The sequence below is a fragment of the Lethenteron reissneri genome, chromosome 28, assembly GCF_015708825.2.
Source record: "Lethenteron reissneri isolate LAM-NWPU_2019-01 chromosome 28, ASM1570882v1, whole genome shotgun sequence".
Classification (NCBI taxonomy): domain Eukaryota; kingdom Metazoa; phylum Chordata; class Hyperoartia; order Petromyzontiformes; family Petromyzontidae; genus Lethenteron; species Lethenteron reissneri.
The window spans coordinates 9,990,707-10,014,483 of record NC_083806.1 but is presented as its reverse complement, the minus strand read 5'-3'; the positions used below and the strand labels follow the sequence as shown (position 1 = coordinate 10,014,483).

The window sequence follows — 23,777 nt, the reverse complement described above, 5'->3', positions numbered from 1 at the left end:
ATTACCTAAAGAACCAAGAACATCCGTCATTTCCATTCAAGCTGCGAGGCTTTAGCACATTTAATGACTTTTCTCTTCTCTTTTTTAAATAAGCGTCTCTTTGGAAAGACAATTTACTTTTTCAAATGGCCTGGCGCGTGCATCCACCCCGCGCGTGCGTGCTCCTGCCTTGCTATTAAACAAAAAATAACACACACACACGTGAACCCAGATTTCTATGTACCCTATGTACGTTGAACTTCTTTCGCACCGTACGTAGCCAACCGTGCTTATCGGAGGTGCGGGGATTTAACAAGCACGCGTGCATTGCCTGTCCTCACATATTAACAATATATTTTAGTTTACTTTTAAGAAGAGGAAAAACCCCCTTATAATCGTGATCGTACATATTAAGCAATCCACACTGCACAACGTAGGTTCTGCTGTACGGATTTTCCGATGTTTGTTTTCCGGGTTGTACCGGGCGTTGTTCGGCATGATGTCCGACGTTTCGCTCCACTTGGTGGGAGCTTCGTTCCCAAGTTTGACTCCTGTATATTTGGGGCTTCACGCTCTCCCCGTGGTTGCGTGGATTTTTTTTCTCCAAGTCATCCGGTTTCCCCCCCCCCACCACCACATTTAGAATCAACGTCACGAGTTTAGAGCATTGGTCTGCTCTAAATGTCCGCATGACAAGCCACTTCGTTGAGTTTAACTTCGTTGAGCTATCATCTGTGGCCAGGTCGCTCATGAAAAAGAGCTACAGCGCTCAGTCGACCACACCTGGTAACATGAAAATGAGACTTCAGACGCTGCAGAATCACTGAATCGGAATTTATAGCTTGAAAGCGTTTAGCGCGAGGCCCTTGAAAGTGCGGGGTCCGTAGCTACTACACGTGTAGCTACTAAATTTCGATTTAAAGCTTTCGTGACTGCAGGGATTCATCTTCTTGGTTCTTTCGGTAAAGTCACACATTCCCTTGTCAAGGCGCTCTTCCCCCTCCAACCCAGCTTAAATATACGCTATCAAGCCTGGTGGTGTTCATTCAGACGGTGTCTTTCCGACAGACCTGTTCTTCACCTGAGAACAGCTGCTTGCGTTGTGGCCGAAACGTCGTGAGAATTATTTTATTATGTAAATTTTTTATTATTTCCCTTCTACGTGACTTTACCGAAAGAACCAAGAAGAAAATGAGAGCCATTTTAGGTGATGTGCTTTTCTCTGAGCCGGTTTTGCCAGCAGTCCACAATTCAACCCTTGTATCCATCCAGTCATTTCCACGGATAATAATGAACCACGACGCATCGTCAACGCTTAAAATCCGGCGCTTTTGAAGCGAGATTTGGCGGATCGCGCAGACAAAAAAAAAACCCCGTCATATTCTGTGACACTATGCTGGACATTTGAGGTGGCCTGGAGCTCGGAGTGCAGCAAGCGGGTTGAACCTGCGTGCCCTGTTATCTTGTCCAACGTCGCGTGTTTTCCACCAGGTATTCCAGTCTCCTCACGTATGAAAAACGCCTCTCAGAGCGGCTCGGGCAGATGTCGCAAGAGCCTATTGAAAGGGAGCTCTGAGAGACTGCAGTGAGGCTCTTCTGGATTTTTAAAAACCCAACAACAACAACAACAACCATGTACAGTATTTATTTAACTATGCCGGCCATCTGAAACTCTCTTCCACTGTGCGTACGCAGCATCCAGCCACCATCCACATTCAAGCAGCAGCTCAAGGCTCTCACCTGGTTCAGGCTCTCAGCTGGTTCAGGCTCTCACCTGGTTAAGGCTCTCAGCTGTTGAGGCTCTCACCTGGACCAGGCTCTCACCTAGTCCAGGCTCTCAGCTGTTGAGGCTCTCACCTGGACCAGGCTCTCACCTAGTCCAGGCTCTCAGCTGGTTCAGGATCTCACCTGGTTCAGGCTCTCACCTGGTTCAGGCCCTCAGCTGGTTCAGGCTCTCAGCTGGTTCAACCTCTTACCTGGTTCAGGCTCTCAGCTGGTTCAGGCTCTCAGCTGGTTCAGGCTCTCAGCTGGTTCAACCTCTCACCTGGGCTGACATACTGGCGCCGCGCCTTCAATTTCTCGATCGTACAATGCGGCTAATTTGTGATATATGTGTGCACTATAAATTATTTAATATTATTTAAGTCATAATATTAAATGCATCTCTGCCTATTTCACAGCAGATTCTGCCAGGTGTCACTGAGGCTAAACGAATCATCCAACAATCATAAATAGATTAGTGTACAGGTCGTCCCATCATTCATCCATGGTCGATAAAGCGGGTACCACTTTGTGAGACATGAACAACGAGTCGTGCTCTGAAGTGACTGGACAAACCGGCAATTTCCATGCAGCATCATCATCAACTAAATCATCATCATCATCATCACAATTTAATACTTGATGTCGCGACTCGTATACTGCATGATTAAAACAAGCCCAGAAGATTCAACGGGAATCACGGAGCACAATTCGACCGTTGCCGGGCATAGGAAAGCAGCACGCGTGGACCGATCATCACCACGGGTTTCCAAGGCAACCAACAACAAGACTCCACCGTGGGCTCAGTGCCACCCCACCGTCTGCAGTGTGGGTCTGTCGTACAAAACGTGGCATTGATATCGATATCCTACCACTTGGTTAAGCGTGGTTGGCACGGGCACTGGGTGTAAGGAATGAAATGGGAGTTCCTTTCGATTTAAAGCTTTCGTGACTGCAGGGATTCATCTTCTTGGTTCTTTCGGTAAAGTCACGTAGAATGGAAATAATAACATAATAAAATAAAAAGAAAGCATATTATGTTTTATTTTTATTATTGTATTATTTACATTCTACGTGACTTTACCGAAAGAACCAAGAACATGGGGGTTCCTGTCCAATTGCCCTCCCCGTCTCTACGCAGCCCACCCGCCCTGGGCCCCTTTGGCCTGTGGGGGGGGGCGGGGGCAATTGCACCGCCTTCGCACCCGATAGCTACGTCGCTGATCTGGTTAAAAGACATTGGTGAAAGATGTGTGCAATTACACGCGGTGCCGGGAAGACTGAACATGGGTGGAACTACGTTATTGCATCTATTAGTCCTGTATTCAGGTGTTAAAATGTCCGCACGCCAAGTTAAACATAAGCAATCACTTCGCTGAGCTTTCTAATCTGATGAAAAATATCAAAGTCGCTTGTCTTTAGTATAATTGGGTCAAAGCCATATCAACTTAGCGTGATGAGTGTCAGCGCACAGAGCGCGCGTCGGTGTGAAGACGCCCGGCACGCAGTCGCCATCGGTGATAGAACTTGGCAACCTAAACACTTGATACAAAAAAATTTAAACGTTCCGTAGAAGAAATTTACAACAATAACAACAAAAAACGGGACACACGTGTGAATGAACGAGCCACCCACCGCCCCCCCGACATCTGCCGACTGCCCCCGTGGTCGATGAGACTGTGGTGCGCCTGGATGGGGCCCTCCAGAGCTCCATCTTACAGAGGTTCTTCTGCCAGCAGAGGCGTAAGCAAGCAATTGCAGGGCTGCACCTTGGCATTTTTGTATCCCCCAATTATGTTTGATTATTCTTGGTGTTTTTATCACCCAGGGAAGCCTCACGGCAGTTAAACTTTCAGTATTGGGATGTTTGGCCAACACGAGTTAAATCGATTAGATTTAGATTAGCCACAGGCAGGAAAACCCATGCGGTACAGAGTTGAGAACGTAAAGACTCCTCACGGAAAGGCGGCAGGGTTAAGAATTCTAATCGAGGCCCGTCTGCTTGTGAAGCGCCGCTGTGAGCACTACAAGGCCGTAATTATAATATATATTTGGGGGGACATGCCCCCCCAATATTCAAATATGCTCAAAATGTCCCCCCCAATATATTGCTATGCAATAGATTTCTGTTTATATTATTGTGGTTATGGTTGTACTTTATTAATCCCTAATCTCTGCCATTACATACAATGAAACAAGAAAAGGTAAAATAAGAAAAAAAACAGAGCAATGTAATAAAATACACTACTAGACATTATTGTAAAAAATAAATAAAAAGTCCATCCTATGTGTTAGTGAATTTTTAATATTTTAGGCAGGAAATGAGTTGTTAAATTTAGATTTTTTTTTTCTGGGGGGGGACCCCCAGACCCCCTGGAAGATTTGGTCCCCCCCAATGTTGACTCCATGGCTACGGCCTTGGAGCACTGTGCAAGTCCACAGCCCTCAATTTAAGACCGCGTTGTGTAAAAATGCCACAATGGAAACTCTCAAAGCCCTTCTGTGCTAAGTGACGGCTACGCACTTGTGATGCATTTAAAATGGATTCCTGCGTGCATGACCGGATGGCTCAGGAGGGTTATGCGGTGATTAGACGTATGGGGCAGCAATTATTGAGACCTGACTTTGGTTACCAACCACAAGAAAACAGCATCCCGTGGGCACAAAGGTGGTAATCTCAGCGCACGCATCGATGATTGTCCCGAAACAAAAATGCTAAACACAAAATGTCTGCTTTCCCTAAAGTCAGCCGTACTCATCTCCGGGGTTAACAGCACATCTGGAGGGATGCGTGATGAGTCTTGAGATCTGTGCATTCTCCTGGAAGAGATTGTACCCAAACGTAATCTGACTACATACTTCTACCAGGACTCACCAAAACTGTGACGTTGATGTTAAATACCCACTAACATCATACGCAAGAGCAGGCTAATGTGCCGGTGACATAACGAAAACCTCAAAGTTGAACATTTTCTGCAGATAAATTGTCACGAACACAAAGAGCAGACCCTTTCCTTGCACAACGATGGCCACCCAGACACGCGCGCATGCTTCAAGAGAGACCTCAAACGGCCCCCGATTGCGTTGATAAGCGTCTTCAAAATTGCTTTTAATTGACCAACATCCTGACATAATACACCTACTGATAAATGTAAAATGAATGTAAACAAAAAAATCTGCCACTCCATATCACGTTCGTTTCCACTAAAAGCCCTGCATCCATACTCGCTGTGTGGCCATGTAAGTTGCTTCGCGAAGCCGATCAGATGTAGGTCATTGGCCAGTCTTTGCTACTCCAGGAGTTGCTACCGAACGTGGCAGGGCAGACCAGCCTTTTGCTTCATCCGTGATGATTTGCTCGTGACGTTCAGTTGTTATTAGGCGAGAAAACGACGGTGCCGTGTGTAAACTACGTTGATAATCTTCATGTTGATAATTATCTACCACGAGAAAAGTAATACTAATAATGACTATCTTTCGTTTATCGATACAGCGCCCCTCCTATACACCGGGCCGTCTCGGGGCGCTTTGCATCATAGCTCTCATCTCAACACATTTCAAAGGGCACCCCCCCCCCCACCAAACTGGCAGCTGTCCCTGTGCAGCACAAGGTGACTCAGCACCTGGCCTGCCAACCAATAGGGTGGTGGTGGCGGTGGTGGTTTCGGTGGAGGGGGGCGAGGGCGATGATTGCTACGTGCAATCCAAAATGTAGTTATTTTCTCATTTGCCGATTTTGCGCCGTCATCCCGACACACAATGGCCCACTCGTCTTGAATAACAAACCTCTGGAATAAGTGGCAACAAGTATAACCCGTAAAAACTACGTTTTTAACTATAAATCCTTTATATGCGTGGCGGCTAAAGTCCTCTCGTCCTCTGGCTTGAGATGGCTGCCACCTATGGGTCAGATGATTGCCTGCCACCATTAAGCAATTGGTAATTAAATATAATATTTTTGTCCTAAAAAGTGTAAAATTTTTGAAAAAAAATTTTCACGAACATTAATTGTCACGCACAACGAGCCTGTGTGGACACCAAGAGAGACGATGGGCCCGAGTCAACTACCAATCAAGGATTTGTTTTTAACTCGCAGCATTCATTCCGATCGTTTCAGTTTTTTTCTATCAGTTTTCATTTATTTGGTATAGCCCTGTGAGCCGCGTGTCCTGCTGCTGAGCCAACCGGCCGCCTTGCCACGAGACTAATTCACCACGGATGCGACCTCTAACGAACTAATCATCTTCCTGCATCGCCACTCGCCCCATCTGCGCTGCTGCGACACCCCACTAGCCGCCAGTTTAATCCTCCGTTACCGCGATGGAGAGAGCTCCTGTGACCGACACCAGCAAGCGGTGGCCATCGTTATCACAACGGCCATCGCCGCATCATTGGGGCCATCTGGCGAGCTTTAACATCCCCCCCCCCCAATTAGGTTGCGGTCCCATGGGGGTTGCCATGGATATGCGATCACGAATGCGGTTAAGTGCCCTTAACAGGTAATTGGTCAGGTGGACCAGCAATTATGATGTGTGCTTAGGAGACCGCTCCACTAAATATCTGTCACCGGAGCCTTCCGGAAAACAGTGATGGGATCTGGTGCGAAAGAAGTTCAACATATATATATCTTCTTGGTTCTTTCGGTAAAGTCACGTAGAAGGGAAATAATAAAATAATAAAATTCAACATAATAACGTATTCTTTCCCTTCTACGTGACTTTACCGAAAGAACCAAGAAGATGAATCCCTGCAGTCACGAAAGCTTTAAATCGAAATATATATATATATTTACCTGAATGCAGATGTAGAGGCCCTGCTTTAGAGCAGAAGTCAAAGGCTGTGTTTCCTCCCTGGCAGTAAACGCTGAAGCCCTCCCCCCACCCACCTCTCCCTCATCGAATCCCACCACCACCACCATCATCCCCTGCACATGCCCTCTTCTCGCCTGGCCGCTGGCATGTTGAGTGGTCGAGCAGTGGGCACGAGGGGCTTGGTCAATCAGTGCAGCGCATTAAAAAATAATTATTAAGATTCAAATGTAATAATAATATGGGGAAAAAATTAGTCTTTACCCTTTCTGGCAAACACAAAATGGATAGTTTTCGCAAGGAATCAAGTCTCCATAAATCACAAAAAACTTTTGGTGAATATGCAAACAAACACGCTCTGATAATAATAATAATAAGAATCGATGGGCATTGTCTTTGAAACTGATTGGCCTACACCAGAGACAGCCTTCTTTCTGGCCTAGTCTCACTACCAGTGCCAGAGCAGAGAACGCCAACAGGCGAACAACAACAAAGACAATGCACGTATCGGTGAATTAATAGCTGGAGTTGAGCAGCTATATCATGGGATATTTTTGCCAATATCAAAAGTATGAAAAATAACATGATGATAAGGTAATACATTTTGACTTAAAACTTTTGGTGCCTGCAGGAATTCATATTCTTTGGTTCTTTCGGTAAAGTCACGTAGGTATAAAAATAAAAAAGTGAATCAAAACACCACGACGTTTCGATCGCAACACAAGCAGTCGTCATCCTGATGAGGTGGGGGGCTTTTTATTCTATTTTTTTTCTATCTACGTGACTTTATCGAAAGAACCAAAGAATAAGAAGGTAATAACAACAACAAAATCCACAGTAGGATGACAGGCTTCTCTTAAACTGCCGTGTCAGTCATGGAGAGAGAGCTGCGTGACCATACCTCACCGAGCTGGTCAGTATGGGTTGGTTAATTGGGGGGCTAACCAGACAGATTCAGATATCCCGCTCACTATCAATGTCAGCCATGGCCGGAAATTGAACCAAGGTCACCGGGTTCGGTAGCGCCATGCGCTAACCACTATGTTACCGGTCCCAATGTCATACAGTATGTCATGCATACTCTGCATTGCAAGTCAGCGTTTACAGAATACGCAGAGTGTATTAAAACTGAATTATGTGTGTTCTTTCTAGATTTTAAGCTTTCGTGACTGCAAGGATTCATACTCTTAGGTTTTTCTATTCTTTCTATCATGTCAATTTTTTTTACCTACGTGACTTTACCGAAAAAACATAAGAGCATGTGTGTTCTTGTTTAAAACATTTTTGTTATTCAAGCCCCTCATGAGCAATAAATAATAATGTCCTCTGCTTACTCAGGAGCCTTAAATCGGTCTACAGGATTTTTTCAGGAAGAACCTGTGGGGCGGAAGGAATCTGGAGTACTCCGACCTTAAATTTGAGTTAAACACCCCGGAACAAGTTTGATCATCGCATAACTACGCGTGCCAATGGCACAACCGATACCTTAACGCAACAAATTATCAACTACTAAAACTTAAAAAACTAAAACAATTGTTTTTATTATATGCTGGAATTACTTTCAACGTTTAACCAGGCCCACCTGGAAATTTAAATTGTACGAGTTAATGAGCCTTCGCTTGGTCATACAAATGAAGAAAAATATTAATCAGCGGTGTCACTGTGACCGGCGCAGCCATGAGCACGGAATGAGAGGGCCCTGCTATGCCCAGAGTTCTCACACCGAGAGAGCGGCAACGTTTGAGGGTGGCAAAGGTGGCAGTGCGAGATTATAAAGCCTCCGCTGGAGCGGCGTTCGGATGGGCGCCAGCTAGCAGGATAGACGGTGCGCAGCGGGTGTAGTGCCGATGGATTATTTATTTGTCTGCATTTAAATCACCATAATGTACCCATTTTCTGGGCAACCAGGAAGCTGGATAGTTTCCGTATAAGAAGTTGTGGGTAGGCATGGCACTTGGTCTGCCTGAGGGACGAGCAAAGTTTTAGCATTTAAGAGGATAATACATTGAGATAAAGTTGCCCAGCTAATATAAAGCTCGTAATGGAGCTGCAAGTTGAACATGAATTTAATACACGCTGCAACAACAAGTTCACGAAGTCATAAAAATTTACCAAAATGTTTTGAGAATTTTAATCAACCGCCAAGTGAGGGTGAACATAGCAATGCAAACGTTAGGTAAAGGGAGCAGGCGAGAGGATCGTTGTAACGTTTGGCTCTGGGGTGAGGAATCAGAGAGGAGAACTTCTGTCAAGAGTTCGCAGACAGTCGCAACGTGAATGTAAAATGAACGCCCTTTTTCACAAGAAAGGAATCGAGCAAATGGACGTGGACAAAAGATGCCAATTCGTTGCAAGATCAACCCACCGGTGTGTTGGAGAGTAAACCCACACCATTTACAATTCGGCTACTCGAGTACTGGAATCGTACTCGAATTGTAAATGTTGTGGGTTTACTCTCCAACACGCCTTTGTGCTGAATTAGTAACGAATTGGCATCTTTTGTTTACGTGACAAAGATTACTAATTGGCTGGTGGCGGCTTTCACGAAACATTTACTATTTACGCGATCTAACCCAAAAAATAACTCTATTATGGATAAGAATGGTCCGCGAAGGCCTACTGCGTGTTAGACGGACGTGGACACACGGAGACATTTGGATACAAATAGAATTGGGACAAACCCTGGACTGCCCGAGACATCTTTGACCTGAGTAATATCTGCACAGGAATTGATCGTAGGCCGTGCGATTCAAGTTACACTTAAACAATTATAAAAATAATGACCTTTAGTTAGCCGGGACATCAACGCTTGGTCCTCGGAATATTTTTCAGGAGGATCCTGCGTTGCCATTTATTGTTTTGGCACGCAAGAGGAAACCAGCGTACCAGGAAAAAGCCTTCGCGTACGGGGACATGACGCACAGATAGATTCAAGTATCCACTGGCGTGCCGCCGTTGAAGCGCAACTGCACGTTCACCCCAAATGAATAAAATACTCCCCCTTTGTCTTTGGGCGGTAGGGTTTTCTTGGGCGCGGTTGGCCCGCGTGAACGACGGAAACCGGCATCATCGGAGGAGAGGTTGGACGGTCGAAACGGAGCGAATCCTCAAAGCCGTCTCTTAGGCCAAACCTCGCGGGCAGGGCCCTGCAACGCCACCCGGCATTCCCGGGTGCGTTGGAGGACTCCGGATCACGAACTTACCCAAGCCCCTCGATCGTGATAAAACTTCTAAGAGTTGAAACAACACGATTTCATCATCGGCGAATCACGCGCTGGCCTACCTGCTTGATGACCTGATGACATTATCAGTTGCCTAGCAGCCCCAGTTGACCTCTGTGTGTAGCCCATGCACCCTGTCCATACTTATCCCCCGCTCGCCCACCCACCCATCTGCTCCAGGGCTCGCGATAGACCTGGAGCAACTGTCAAATGGGCCCAACTATTCTCACAAATCCCGAGTGTTGATATTGATGAATAGCAATTCAATTCAGTGACATTTGTTTAACCAAGTGAGAACCCATTGAGATTCATATATTTTTTGCAAAGGTGACCTGGGTTGCAAGACACTGTATATACAAGCAGGTGTTTGTTTATTTATTTATTTGGATGCCTTTTAGATTAATATCTTGGATTCGGATATGTATTTTCATGTACCTATATATAACATTATACCTTCGAGTGCTGAATTACAAACTTTCCATTACAAGACATCAGCCTCAGGGGGATCTCCTCTGCTTTAAACGAAATATATACATGGCATATGATATAAGATTGCCAAATATATTGCATTGATATATATAGAAAATGTAAGCCCATAAAAAGTTTCCACATTTCACTGTCGTAAATTTGAATACTGCTCACACTGGCAAATGTAGAAAGTCAATCTTGCCTCTGTGGATGAACATTCCTGAAAATGAAATGCATTGATTTCAGTGTCTCTACCCAAGCAGAGGTCGTGCATTTCAAACGAATAAATAAATAAATGCCGCACGCTCCTGCGAACACATCAAACACACTTGCCGTCTTACTTCTAATAACTGAGAAGGCAGACTGAGAGAAATTAATTCCCCTCGTTATGCTTATGGGAACGTAAGAAGTGCCCGCCTTAATCTGTCAGAGTCTGCGACGTTAATGAGATATAATTGAGAAAACAGCAGGAAAATTGAGGTCAGACGTAGGTTCACGGTCTCGGCAAGCATTGCCAAATGCGAGAGGCAATGTCGAACTTTCCTTTGTAGTTTAGTTTGCCAATGAGAGCTGTCTCGGGTGTGGACCAATCAACTTCAAGGATAGTGCATATATTATCAGAGTTATGTTTTTTTTGCATTATGGCTGCAGGTATTGTGGTCTATGCAAACATGACTCCTTGTAAAAAAAGGTGTCAGTTTTGTTGCCAGATAGAAGGGTAAAAAACCAATTATCATATTTTTTACTGGCAAATGAGGTTCCAATGTTAGTACCTCGGTAGGCAGTCAACCGTGCTTGTCCTCTTTATCAAACATGTCCCCCACCAGAGGAATGTGGAATTCCCACCGCTGGCTCAGAGCTGTAAGTAGGAGTTGCGTATCTCCCCATGCTCGTTTGCTCAGGAAACCGCTCATGACCATGTTGGCTTCTTCCACGGTATTCCCTGCGGTAAGCTAGAAGGGCTGGAATGGGCGAAGTGCTGGCACATTGGTAGGCGTACTTCGATTCCAGGCCAATGATCAGCATTAGTCGGCTGATATCTGAACCGGCCATCATGGGTACCCTCCCGTCATGAACTCTCAATGACCGTCTTGACTTAAAGCTTTCGTGACTTTAAGAATTCTTATTCTTTGGGTCTTTCGGTAAAGTCACGTAGATAGGTAAGATTTTTTTTTTACCTGTCAGTTCTGCCTGGATAACACTGGTCAACAAAAAAAAAATTCTGGTCTGGACTTTTGCAGCTGTTTTAGACTAATTTCAGGGTGCTGATTCCAAATCTGATCTCAGATTTGCTCTATCACATTTTATCATTTTTATGCTATCAGCATACCCCGTTTTCATTGATTTTACCCGAAATTAACTCTGTCACTTATGATTGCAAGTTGTTTTGCGAGTCAGTGACTGCTTTAGTGTTTACATATGGTGCTGTATTTTTAGGATAGTGTGTTTATAATATCATTTTATGTAGATATCCACATTATTAAATATTTTTCTTCTGCAGTTTTTATTGAAAATGCAATATTTGATATCTCAAAAACCCGATGTGATAGACAAAAACTGATGCCAGATTTGGAATCAGCACCCCAAACTTACCTTAAAACCGTTGGAATACCTTATGCCAGAAAAAGTGTGTTGACCAGTGATATACACAGCACGCGTGCGCATGCATAGCCGCGCCAAAGCCAACTAGTCAAAGTCAAGATCAAGAGTAGTCATAGCATGATCATAGCTACAGGGGGGCACAAGCATAGTCATAATTACGGAGTTCTGCCTGGAATATACACAGCCCGCATGTACATGCATAGCCATGTCAAAGCCAACTAGCCAAATTCAAGATCAAGAGTAGTCATAGCATGATCATAGCTACAGGGGGGCACAGGCACAATGACGAAGTTAGTGCAGACAGCACGATTGTCCAGAGAAGGCGTGAGCACTTTTGTCGTGACATTTGTAGCACGCGTTGCAGTGAACGAAGGGGAGTGGGGCATGATTGAACGCAGGGAAGATTCACATCATTATTGCAGTATTGAATTGATGTCCCGAGGAACAGGAATGAATGATCATACTCATTCATCCAATTAGAGGCTCACAAATCTCATGTGCTCTACGTAGAAGTGCATTCCATGATGATGATTATTATTATTACTGCTACTTGTTATTGAACACAACGTCGTGGCGGGGGAAAAAAAAACACGACGCATTTTTACGTTCTCTCAATTGCCACGCGCGCACACAGCAAGCAGCTGTACACAGACCCCCCCCCCCCACCTCGAGTGGCACGCGTCCCACAGAACGCGGCATGACAGGCCTTCCTCGTCCCCCTTCCGCTTAGAACCCACACCTGTACCACCGGTCCGTTTAAAAATAGCGTCTCTCTGAATAATGGCCTCGGTTATCTGTGGGCGTAAGACGGATGGGGGGGGGGGGGAGGGGGGAGTGCAGGGGGGGCGTCGCGCACGTCAGAGCGGGGAGAAATCTCATTATTCCCGTCACACAGCGGCCCTCTCCGGCTGTGACGCACGCGCGGATCCCCAACCCCACCGAGACGGCCGGGTACCCAGCGGCGCCACGGCTCGCATCCGCCCCCCGCCACCCCCGCCACCCCACCGCCAACCCCACCGCCACCGCACCTTGCGAAAAACCACGAACCTCCGTCCAGCTCCATCACGACTCTGACTCGCGTCAAATCGGCGTCGCGGGTGCCGCGCAGGGCGGCCGGTCCACGTCGCCCGACCTTTCGGTCTGATTCCAGCAGCTCTTGGATTGGCCACGATCCTTTCACGTCTGCCGCACGTGGTTGCAATTTCCACGTTTGCCTTGGGCATCACGTTTTGGTTTCAGCGGGACGCGTGTTGACGCGAGGCTTCACGTGGGAGGCGTTCAAAGCCGCGTGGCACGATGTAGCGAGCCCGCGCTAACAACCCAGCAGAGCGCCAGGGTGAGCGTGTGCTGCAAACCGTGGGCCCCATTTCACGCGCGTCCGCCGACTTTTCCTTGCCCGTCAATTTTTGGTCTGCGGCAGCAACGAGTTGACGTCTCCTAGATTTGACGGCACGCGCGGAGGGACGCGCGGCGCGTGGCGCGGACGCTGCTGGGTGCCGCCGCCGCCGCCGTCGGCATCTCTGCTCATTCGCAGATCAGAATCGTCGATGTCCCCGTCGCCCCGAAGGCGGGGCAGCAGTGGCCAAGGCGGTGGCTCGAGAATGAAAAGCGAACGTGAAAGGCGCCCGCATCGGCCAACAGACACGCAGTGGTGCCCTTTTAAATGGTGCGGCGGTAAATCAACGTCACAGTTGTTACCGGCCTCATGAGTTCCACATCGCCTGGCTTCCCTGCCGCACTGATTGCATCCCGGGGTTATTATTCTATAAAATATTTGATTTATAAACTTTTATTTTTATTTTACCAGGTAAGGCCCTCTGAGCTGTATAGCTTTTTTTTTATAAGCGCCCTGGCCACGAATGATTGCTCAACGAAGTGGCTTATCGTCTGGAAATATACAGCAGCCAAAAACTCTAAACGCATGTTGATTCTAAATGTGGATGGAAAAACCGGAGGACCCGGAGAAAAATCCACACAACCACGGGTCGAGAGACGGAGAGAGAGACGAAAACTTCAAATATACATCAGCAGGCGTCAGGGTTGGAATCGAACCCATGACCTCCTGTACACCAGGCGAGGTTGTTAACATCTCTCCACCGTGGTGTCCCAAACCGTAGGTCACCTTTAAATTTTGATTTAAAGCTTTCGTGACTGCAGGGATTCATCTTCTTGGTTCTTTCGGTAAAGTCACGTAGAAGGGAAATAATAAAATAATTAAATGAATACATAATAAAATAATTATTTTTCTTCTTGGTTCTTTCGGTAAAGTCACGTAGAATGGAAATAATATTATTTATTATTATTTTATTATTTCCATTCTACATGACTTTACCGAAAGAACCAAAATTTTTTTTTATTATTTTATTATGTTTTATGAATCCCTGCAGTCACGAAAGCTTTAAATCGAAAAATTAAAATTTTATTATGTTTTATTATAAAATAATTATTTTATTATGTTTTATTATAAATTATTATTTGTTTATTATTATTTTTTCCCCTTCTACGTGACTTTACCGAAAGAACCAAGAAGACGTAGGTCACCTGTAAACGAGTTGGCATCGCCCGGAGGCTCGTAAACGATGCGAACATCCGCCACGGTCGGTGCCAATCCCCCGTCACGGGAGATGAAGCGAGCGCTGACGGACGTGTCAGTGACGACCGTCGTGACTTTTCTCGAACCGCACGAATCTGTCGAAGTGCCCTCCACTCGCGCATCTCCGTACCGCGTGGGACACCACTTTTGTGTCATTTAATCGCTATGAAGTTCGCACATTTTGACCGGATATTAATGTGTACGAAGCTCGTTACAGAGGGCTTATAGCTCTCGTAATGTTTGATGTCAGGTTCGAAGGAATCCACTCTGCGGATTTAACCCCCTTGTGCATTCGTTTGTCCGTCTGCTAGTTACGGGTGGAATTATGTCAATTCATTGATGAAACATGAACCTTTATCTCACGAAAGCCACGTTGCGCATCCGGCCATCACGTGTCTGCCCTGACCAATTAACCGCGTGCGCCCAGCGCGGTATGAGCACGGTCTAGCTGTCATTTGCTACGGAAGTTCACGCATCCAACCTTTGTACATATCCATAATCTACCTCAAGCCAGTCTCCAGCGCGACGTTGGGCTGTAAATGGAGTCGCATATTTAAGAATTGATGTGGGTTTTTTTTTCCATCGATGTAGAAAGACGTCTCGCTCCAACTTTCCCGGGGCTTTGGGCAACTGTGCAAGTGCTTTGGGTTCACGTAAGGCCGGAGATGAAGGGGAAATCAATGTTTGTCGGGGAAAATCTGACGTGTTATTATACAACTCTGAAGCTGTGCACTGTGAGGCCCACGCGAAGAAAGGGAAACGTTTAAAAATATTTATCGGCGATTCAAAAACATATTGTAGGTAATGGGTTTGTGTCATTCCAGCAGCAACTCGAGGCATCGCCATTCGGCGCGGTGAAACAAGAAAACGATCCTCTCAATGAATTGTCATCACTGCATCGCCAAGATCGCCGATCGACAGGGGAATTCATTATTGTAATAACTTCAAGGACAGTGCATATCATTATCATTATCAGAGTTGTTTCTTTTTGTTTGCATTTTGACTGCTTGTGTTGTGGTTATTGCAAACATGATCCCTTGTATAAAGGTGTCAGTTTTTGTACCAGTTGAAAGGGTATATTTTGCCACTGGTAAAGGAGGTCTCATCGTGTGAATTCATTATTGCGCTCCCTCATTTTAGGAAAAAGGCATTTCGAAATAAATCAAAAGCTCTTGCTATTCCAACACAAACTAACAAACTCCACGGCCGACGAAGGCTGCATAATGAATGTTCGGTAAATGTAACGAGTTGTGGTGGCAAAACTAATTACGATGTTTTTGTTTATTTTTCGAACACCGCGGTGCATTTATTCAAGCGGCGCACCAAAGTGTGAGTGCGATGTCTTGCGGCTCAGCGGCTGAACACGATGCGCCTCAAGCCAGCGGACGCACACTTTAAAAAATTAACCCGTAAAAACAAAGTTTTTCACTATAAATCCTTTATATGCGTGGCGGCTAGAGTCCTCTCGTCCTCTGGCTTGAGATGGCTGCCACCTATGGGTCAGATGATTGTCTGGCAGCATTAAGCAATTGGTAATTAAATATTTAAAAATGTTCCCCTAAACAGTGTAAAATTTTGGGGAAAAAATGTTCACGAAAATTAATTGTCACGCACAACGAGTCTGTGTGCAAAATGTCAGCTCGATTGGATCACGGAAAGTGGTTTAAAAAAACGACCGAAAGATTTGCACGGTCGTAAGCAAGCAAGCAAGCACGCAAGCAAGCACGCAAGCAAGCGAACTTAATATAAAGGATTTAAAAAATACATTCTAACGAGGACCTCGGCCTGATTAACAATGACTTGTATATAAAATGTAGAGAGATATAAAAAAAACACAATCACTCGCACTCAATTTTTCATGTAATTAGCGAGACGAAGTATAAACAGTTAAACAGACCTTGACGGATTCAACCGATGCCAACAGCACAATCGCTAAAAAAAAAGCAACGATAAAGCAACTCTAACAAAAAAAAAATTATAATAAGAATTTAAAAAAATCCTTGCCGGATTAAAATTGGATTATGCAGCCTGCTCCACATCGTCCCGAGATTTGGCTCCTGCCTGTGGGTGTTACGCAGGATTCATGCCACGGTTTGCTGAGCAGTGAGCAAAGCAGCCTGAAGATCTGTGCTGCGTCGCGTGACCCCCCCCCCCACACACAACTCCCTCCATCTGCCTACCCCCACCCCACGCCCCTTCCATCTCTATCTGTGGCTCCGAACACCTTGGCCCAAAGGGGGAAGCGCTTGCATCCGAACGCGTGTTTCCCCGCTGCATGGCGGTACGCGTGTGCGTGCGCGTGTGTGACGACGCATCGATTCATAGTCGAAAATGGATTCTCACGCTCGCAACAACGTTGCGCCCGATCTAGCGCGCGCGCGCGCGAGAGAGAATAACGTTTTAGATGCCGTGAAAAGAACGGAATGAGAGGTGGACAACATTAACAACGGAGTGGACATCAAGAGGGAGAAGGCAGGAGGTGAAGAGCAAGACAGTGGAAGAGATGGCAGCAGTGAGATGACATCAAAGGGGTTGAAAGCCACGATTGGACAGGGTGACTTAGGAAGGAATTTAAGGAAATGTATGCCTTTGGCCAGTTTATCTTCCTGGACCAGAAACCATGATAGGTGTAATTATATATGCAAGAGTCATTGAACCTTGGCAGAAATTCCTGGTGACAAATCCCATGTTTTCGGTAAAAAATGTGGATTTGTTCACTTGGTCCAATCAAAAAGACTACGTGCCCAAGTACCCACACACATTCGGTGTCACACTCAACACTCTCATCTCCTATTGAGCAGCCCCAGTTCCAAGACATCTGCCAAGCCTTGGTGTCCACCCATCCAGGTACTGTCAGTACGAACCAAACTCAGCCTTGCATACCTTACAATGTCCAAACGACGATATCGGGTACATTTAATGCTCACGCTCAAAGAGACAAAGATCCCCCCTGATATCTGAACATACTTTAGGGGCAGGTGCTGTTCGCGAGCACGGCACACCCGACCGCCTTTTTCTTCGCAGTGGCGAAGTTTACACTCCGCACCAGGTACTAATTTGAGGCTGAGTAGACCTAGAGGAGGCCCAGGACCGATTCAGATAAAATTTTCACTGGTGTTGGCCGTAAGCAGGAATCTAACTCTGGTCACAGCTTAATCAGAAACTCACACACACACACGTGCCTCGGCTTACCACAGAAGGTGATGATGTGGCTGCTATCTTCATGAACAAACTTCCTTGTCACAGCCTCCTCCATGATCTGCTTCACCTGGTGGATGAGAGGTGAGAGTGGAGGAGAGAGAAATTCTGTCAAAGGGTATTTAGTTAGAATGTATTATTTTTCGTATTATCACGTTTTGTTTAGCCAGGAAAGTCTCACTCTCTGGCCTTTTTAAATCATTTATATTAAGTTCGCTTGCTTGCTTGCGTGCTTGCGTGCTTGCTTGCTTGCTTACGACCGTGCAAATCTTTCGGTCGTTTTTTAACCCACTTCCCGTGATCCAATCGAGCTGACATTTTGCACACAGACTCGTTGTGCGAGACAATTAATGTTCGTGAAAAAAAAATGCAAAAATTTTAGACTTTTTAGGCAACAAAAATTTATTTTACATTTATTCAAATAGAACTCATTCATGGCTTTGGCTGAACGTCACAGTGTAGGAGCCCAGAGCATAACCCCTCCACAGGCAGTGGCGGAGTAGCGCAGTTGGTAGCGCCCTCGCTTCCCATGCCAAAGGTCGCGGGATCGATCCCCGCGTTCTCCACAGGCGAATATATTTTTAAATCCTTTATATTAAGTTCGCTTGCTTGCTTGCGTGCTTGCGTACTCAAGAAAAAACAGAAATGAATAATAACATAAAACCGATGCCACGCATATAAAGGATTTATAGTGAAAAACTTTGTTTTTACGGGTTAATTTTTTCAGGATGGGTTCTGCCAAGCTTTGCCTTTCCAGCAGGGCAGTTATGATTGCCATGCATAACTTGCGAATGATGTCACGTGATCGCAAATTATCACTGTGAAGCAGACGGCCTGTATTATTCTTCGGTTAATACACCCCACGTAAAAATAACCGGGCCGAACACTGGATTCGAGCTGTGACCCTCCGCGGCAGGCGGCGAAAACGCGCTACCGTGAGGCCGTGTCATTACCCCGAATGTCACCTCATCACCCTCTGATGATCTACCATACTTTTGTACTCAAAGGCAAAGTGATTTCTTACTCAAATGATCATTGAAGCGGTGGTTCGTCCTCTGTTTAGAGGTTCGAGCTATTGGTGGATATTCAATTTTTTACGGCAAGATTGAATCTACCCATAGGACGTTGACTTCCCCGCAAAGTGCTATTCAATTGATTGACCCTGCTCAGAAAATGTTAACAAGCTGATGATGAACTCAAACTGTACCTCCGTGGAAACTGGCCACGCGATCGTCGCACCGATCGTTGTGCCACTATGCCACCCGTGGCAGTGCGTTTCAAAATAACAAGCAAATGTGATTGCAAATCTTCCAGAGTCGTGGGGAGCAAAGAGAGTGTTGTAGATGCTGTTTGTAATTACAGAATCTAGGATGGGGTTTTTGTGTGTGTTGTCCTTATGATTGGCCGCAAGATGGCTTAACTGTGACGGTAAATTCCACAAATTCCGAATGGGTCCTTAATGGGACGATGGCCACGATTTGGCTGTGCCTGTCTTCCATCCCCCTGTGAAAAGGAATGAGTGCCACTGAGCACTTCAGATTGTCGCTGTCACCCCCCCCCCCCAACTCATTTAAAATGTGCTAATCCCCTCCGTTATTTAATTTATTTATGTTTTATTATTATTGCTTTTCATTATTTTTTTTAATTCGTTTCCGGCCTGATCCTGCCACTGCCTCTTGGCCCTTGCCATGGTCGCCGTTCCACGTGGCGGCGACTCCCGCAGGGCCTGCCACGGCTACGATGGTGGCACGGGGAATTTTTTGTTCTTCCAGTGAAAGATTGGTTTTTTTTACAGTTTTTTTTGCACAGCATCCTGAGGATGCAGTCATTTTGTAGACGTTCTATATCAATCCACATTGTTGTTCATGATATACCACATACTGTATACCACATCAACGTATTTCCATAAATAACATTGCCCTAGAAGGAAAAAAGTAACGTTTCAGGCAATGGCCCCTTCTATGAATACGCTGTTTTTGTTGTGCTTGTGCACCAGTGCCAATCGAGTACCACGTAAAAATGTGTTCCATTGTAATGCTTTTTCTCAAGCCGTTAGGCTAACATAAAGGCAGTGTCTCATTTTCATCTGTAGAATGGTCTTTGATAGCATCCGTATTTTATTTCATGACCTCACCATCTTTCATTTGCAATACTTACCCCCCCCACCCCACCACTCGTGTTAAATACATCAAGTTCAAATGGCTGAGAAGGCCCTTGACAAGCTACAGGTTACACCATTGGAACCTCATTTGGCAGTAAAAATATGATCATTGGTTTTTTACCCTTCTATCTGGCAGCAAAACTGACATTATCAGAGTTGTGTTTTTTGTTTGCATTGTGACTGCAGGTATTGTGGTCTATGCAAACATGACTCCTTGTAAAAAGGTGTCAGTTTTGTTGCCAGATAGAAGGGTAAAAAACAATTATCAAGCTGCAGGTTTGTCAAGGGTAATTTAAGCTACCCTGGTATGCTTTGACCGACAGCTCTGACAAGAGGCTGGCACGAAGCAATACAAGTGCAGTTCAATGTGTTACACAACGTGGGTTTGGGCGAATCACAGTGGTGACAAGGGATGACGGCCGAAGTGTGGGATGGGCGGGGTGGGGGGTGGGGGGTGTGGGAGGGAAGGAGGGAATCACGAAAGGAGTGACAGCCAAGGGAGTCGAACGCACACGTCTCGAAAGAGGCCCTTCGATCCAGCAGCGGATTGATCATGGCCACTGACGATGACGAATTGTTTTGTCTGTTAGCCACAGGCACAATTGTGTCCTGGGGATAGGGCGGCTGTACAATGGAGATCGGATTTAATTTTAGACTTAAAACTTTCGTGACTGCAGGAATTCATATTCTTGTATTTTTTTCCGGTAAAGTCACGTAGATAAAAAATGCGAATCAACATTTTAAAAAACCCCACGACGTTTCGATCGCAACACAAGCGGTCTTCTTCAGGTGGAAAGAAAAAAAAGAAATCGGCTTTAATAATGGTGACAGTGATGCACTATGGCAATGTTCTGTTCCGTTGAAATATATAAATGGCAACACCTGAAGCTATTTAACCTGGGAAAGTAATTTAGACCGCTATTGTAGCCCTCTGGCGGGCTTGCAAGGTGTCTCGTGATAACGTCCATGCAGGCTACGCACACAGTATTTCATCCTGGGGAGTAGGGTTCATCCCTTTTTTGCTCCTTGATCTACAAATATTTTTTCTGATTGGCGAGGAGCTTATCAGGTGTCTGGAGTGAAGCGTCTGCACTCTGGCGATGCTCAAAACGCAAAATGTGAGGCATTTACCCCCAATTTCTAGGCAGCCTAAACAGTGCCGGATTATCCAAGTAGCAAGAGTAGCTACAAATGCTACGGGCCCCGCACTTTCAAGGGCTCCGCGCTAAATGCTTTCAAGCTATCAATTCCGGTTTACTAATTCTTCACTTTATTATAGTACTATACTGCCTTCAACTTTTATGAACGACTGGGTGTTTAAGGTTAGCGATTTGTCGTATTATCTGGCTTTATAGCAAATGAAAAAATACAATTACTTTCTAGATTTGAAGCTTTCGTGACTGCAAGGATTCATATTCTTAGGTTTTTTCCGGTAAAAAAAAATCACGACGTTTATTCATGAATAAAAAGTGTGCCGTACTTGGCCCTTCCCCCCTCTCCAACCATTATTTAAACGGAGTGGTAGCTCTTGCAATTTCTCATTTACTTGATACAGCTGTCGTGGCTGTGACGGTTCCACCTGAAGACGGAAGCTTGTGTTGCCTCCGAAACGTCGTGATTTTTATTTTATTTTACTTTTATTAATTTTAATGTTTTACCTACGTGACTTTACCGAAAAAACCTAAGAATACAATTACTTTACTGTGCAAGTTAAAATTGTATGTTTTTTATTTTTATATATAGGGCCCCTTTATAGCATATGCTACAGGCCCGGCACTAGCTTAATCAGGCACAGAGCCTAAACACACATTGGCGCATATTGCTTCGACGTAAGGGTCTCGTCTTTTTTTTTTCAAATTGAATATCGGATAACCGCCAAGCTGAAGGCTCTGCTGTCTGCAATGTCTGCACACAAGTCTCCACCAGCCCCATTCCATTGTTTTTTTTTCTGGGGCTCCTCTGGTGTGTTTGTCCTGCGTGATTGCTATAATCCGCGTTGCACACACGTAAACAAGGCCTCCTGGTAAATGTGCCCTTTTTAGCCTGCAGGGAGACACCCCAGGCAAGTATAATTTAATCTATAAAAGAGCGTCAAACCCAGCCCGCCACATCGATTATAGTTAAAATAATAGAAACAAAACATAATAAAATAATATAATAAAATAATATAATATAATAAAATAATTTTATTTTTATCATTTATTACTTCCCTTCTACGTGACTTTACCGAAAAAACCAAGAAGATGAATCCATGCAGTCACGAAAGCTTTAAATCGAAAATTATAGTTATGTATTTGACTTGTGCTGCATTTGGGTTATTTTAGCTGTGCTTGCCACGTAGCTATAATAATTATTTTAGTTATCGGTGTACCTTTGAACCTACATGTCAGACCCAATGCATTCTCCGAAGGTAGTTTTGTAAATTATTTCCTTTCTTCTTCTTCTTAATGTTACGTTACTACAGATCCATGACGTAATCTTAACGTAGCTTACATAACTATTATACTGTATACACATATACGATCGTGCCAAGGGAAAACCTAGCGAGGCAGACACGGTGAATATTATTGCAGGACAAACATCGCATGCATCTGACTCGGTGGGAACTGAGGAATGGTGCAGGATAGGTTACAGATTTAGAGCCGTGAACACCAATCGAAAACGAAAGTCCATTGTTATTTCCTAAAGGCGGTGGTGTGAAACGGTTCCACGAAAAAGCTCACAAATTACAAATCATCCTTGTCCACCCCATCCTTTCGCAGAGTTGCTGTGCTATCGTGATACGTCCCCTCCCTCCTCCTCCTCCACCCCCATTCTCGCTGCCGCTGTTGCCTTGCACGGCGAGGTTGCTGGACAAAAACAGATCAAGCACAAACCGATAGACAGGAGGGAACGCTCTGCTGTGCGTTCGCGGTGAGCGAATGAATGTCGGCGACACCAAGAATCCATTACCGGAGGTGAAAACGTAGGATTTAGGAAATGGCAGATATTTGGCGCGTGCGTTATAATCCACTGGGCTGTCGCGGTGGGCATTTGTTGCAGCCTGGCATGCGGCGGTGGGTGGATATGCGAGGTTGGTAATGCACCGCAACGTCGTTCTCACGTCTGTCCTCTGCGTTCTACCAAATGTCGAAACAAAACGCGAGTGTGGTTCATTCGGTGCGGTTCATTCGAGTCTCATCGGGTGACATTTCATTTGGCGACGAAGACTACACGACGAGATGGATGGGCGGCTCAAGGGGATTCAAGATGATTCGTACAGAAGCGCAGAGGGCAGCAGCAAGCCGTCGCCCCTTGCAATGCGCGGCGTTTGCCAAGCCCCGAGCGAACACTCGGGCGTTGTTGAGGACGCTAACGTGCAGCGAATTTTGATGGCCTCAAAGCCGGTCACTGATGACTGCACAAGAACTACTTCCCGTCGTAAAATTGTTAATGGCAAACTTAATTGTCTCCGTGTCCAATACAGAGGCTGCAGCAGCAGCAGCAGCAGAGAAAGCACGAGAGAGAGAGAGAGAGAAAAACCGCTCACGTGATAACACCAACACTCTCCAAATGGTGATTGGGTGAAAAAGAATGATTAGGAAATTTGCGAGCTTTAATGTGGTATTGTCTCCCGCCGCCGTTAGATAAAATTTCAATGGACTTCAGCATCATTCTACGTCCCATGCTGTCCGCGCAATTCACAGATGGAATTTTTTTTAAAGTAATTTTTTTGTAATGTAAACGTTACTTTGTGCAGTCAATGTCCGCGCGTGTTTAAAGGCCTGGGATACACTGAATTAAGGAGTGGTGGCTGGCATTGGACCACGAGCGCATGCACAAAACAAGCGCACGCACGCACACGACTACTTCTTCTTGGTTCTTTCGGTAAAGTCACGTAGAAGGGAAGTAATAAAATAATAAAAATAAAACATAATAAAATTATTCTCACGACGTTTCGGCCACAACGCAAGCAGCCGTCCTCAGGTGAAAACCAGGTCCGTCGA

At 45.4% G+C, this 23,777-nt stretch overlaps 1 protein-coding gene across 2 annotated transcripts in view; it reads right to left on the bottom strand.

Moving 5' to 3' along the window:
- Window positions 1–23,777, bottom strand: part of LOC133348939 (small G protein signaling modulator 1-like) — a 165,433-nt gene that overhangs the window by 92,713 nt on the left and 48,943 nt on the right. For both annotated transcript variants that reach the window (XM_061562082.1, XM_061562083.1), the window contains exon 2: window positions 17,625–17,700. In XM_061562082.1, coding sequence (XP_061418066.1) covers window positions 17,625–17,700 — 76 coding nt within the window. The remainder of the gene's footprint in view (window positions 1–17,624; window positions 17,701–23,777) is intronic.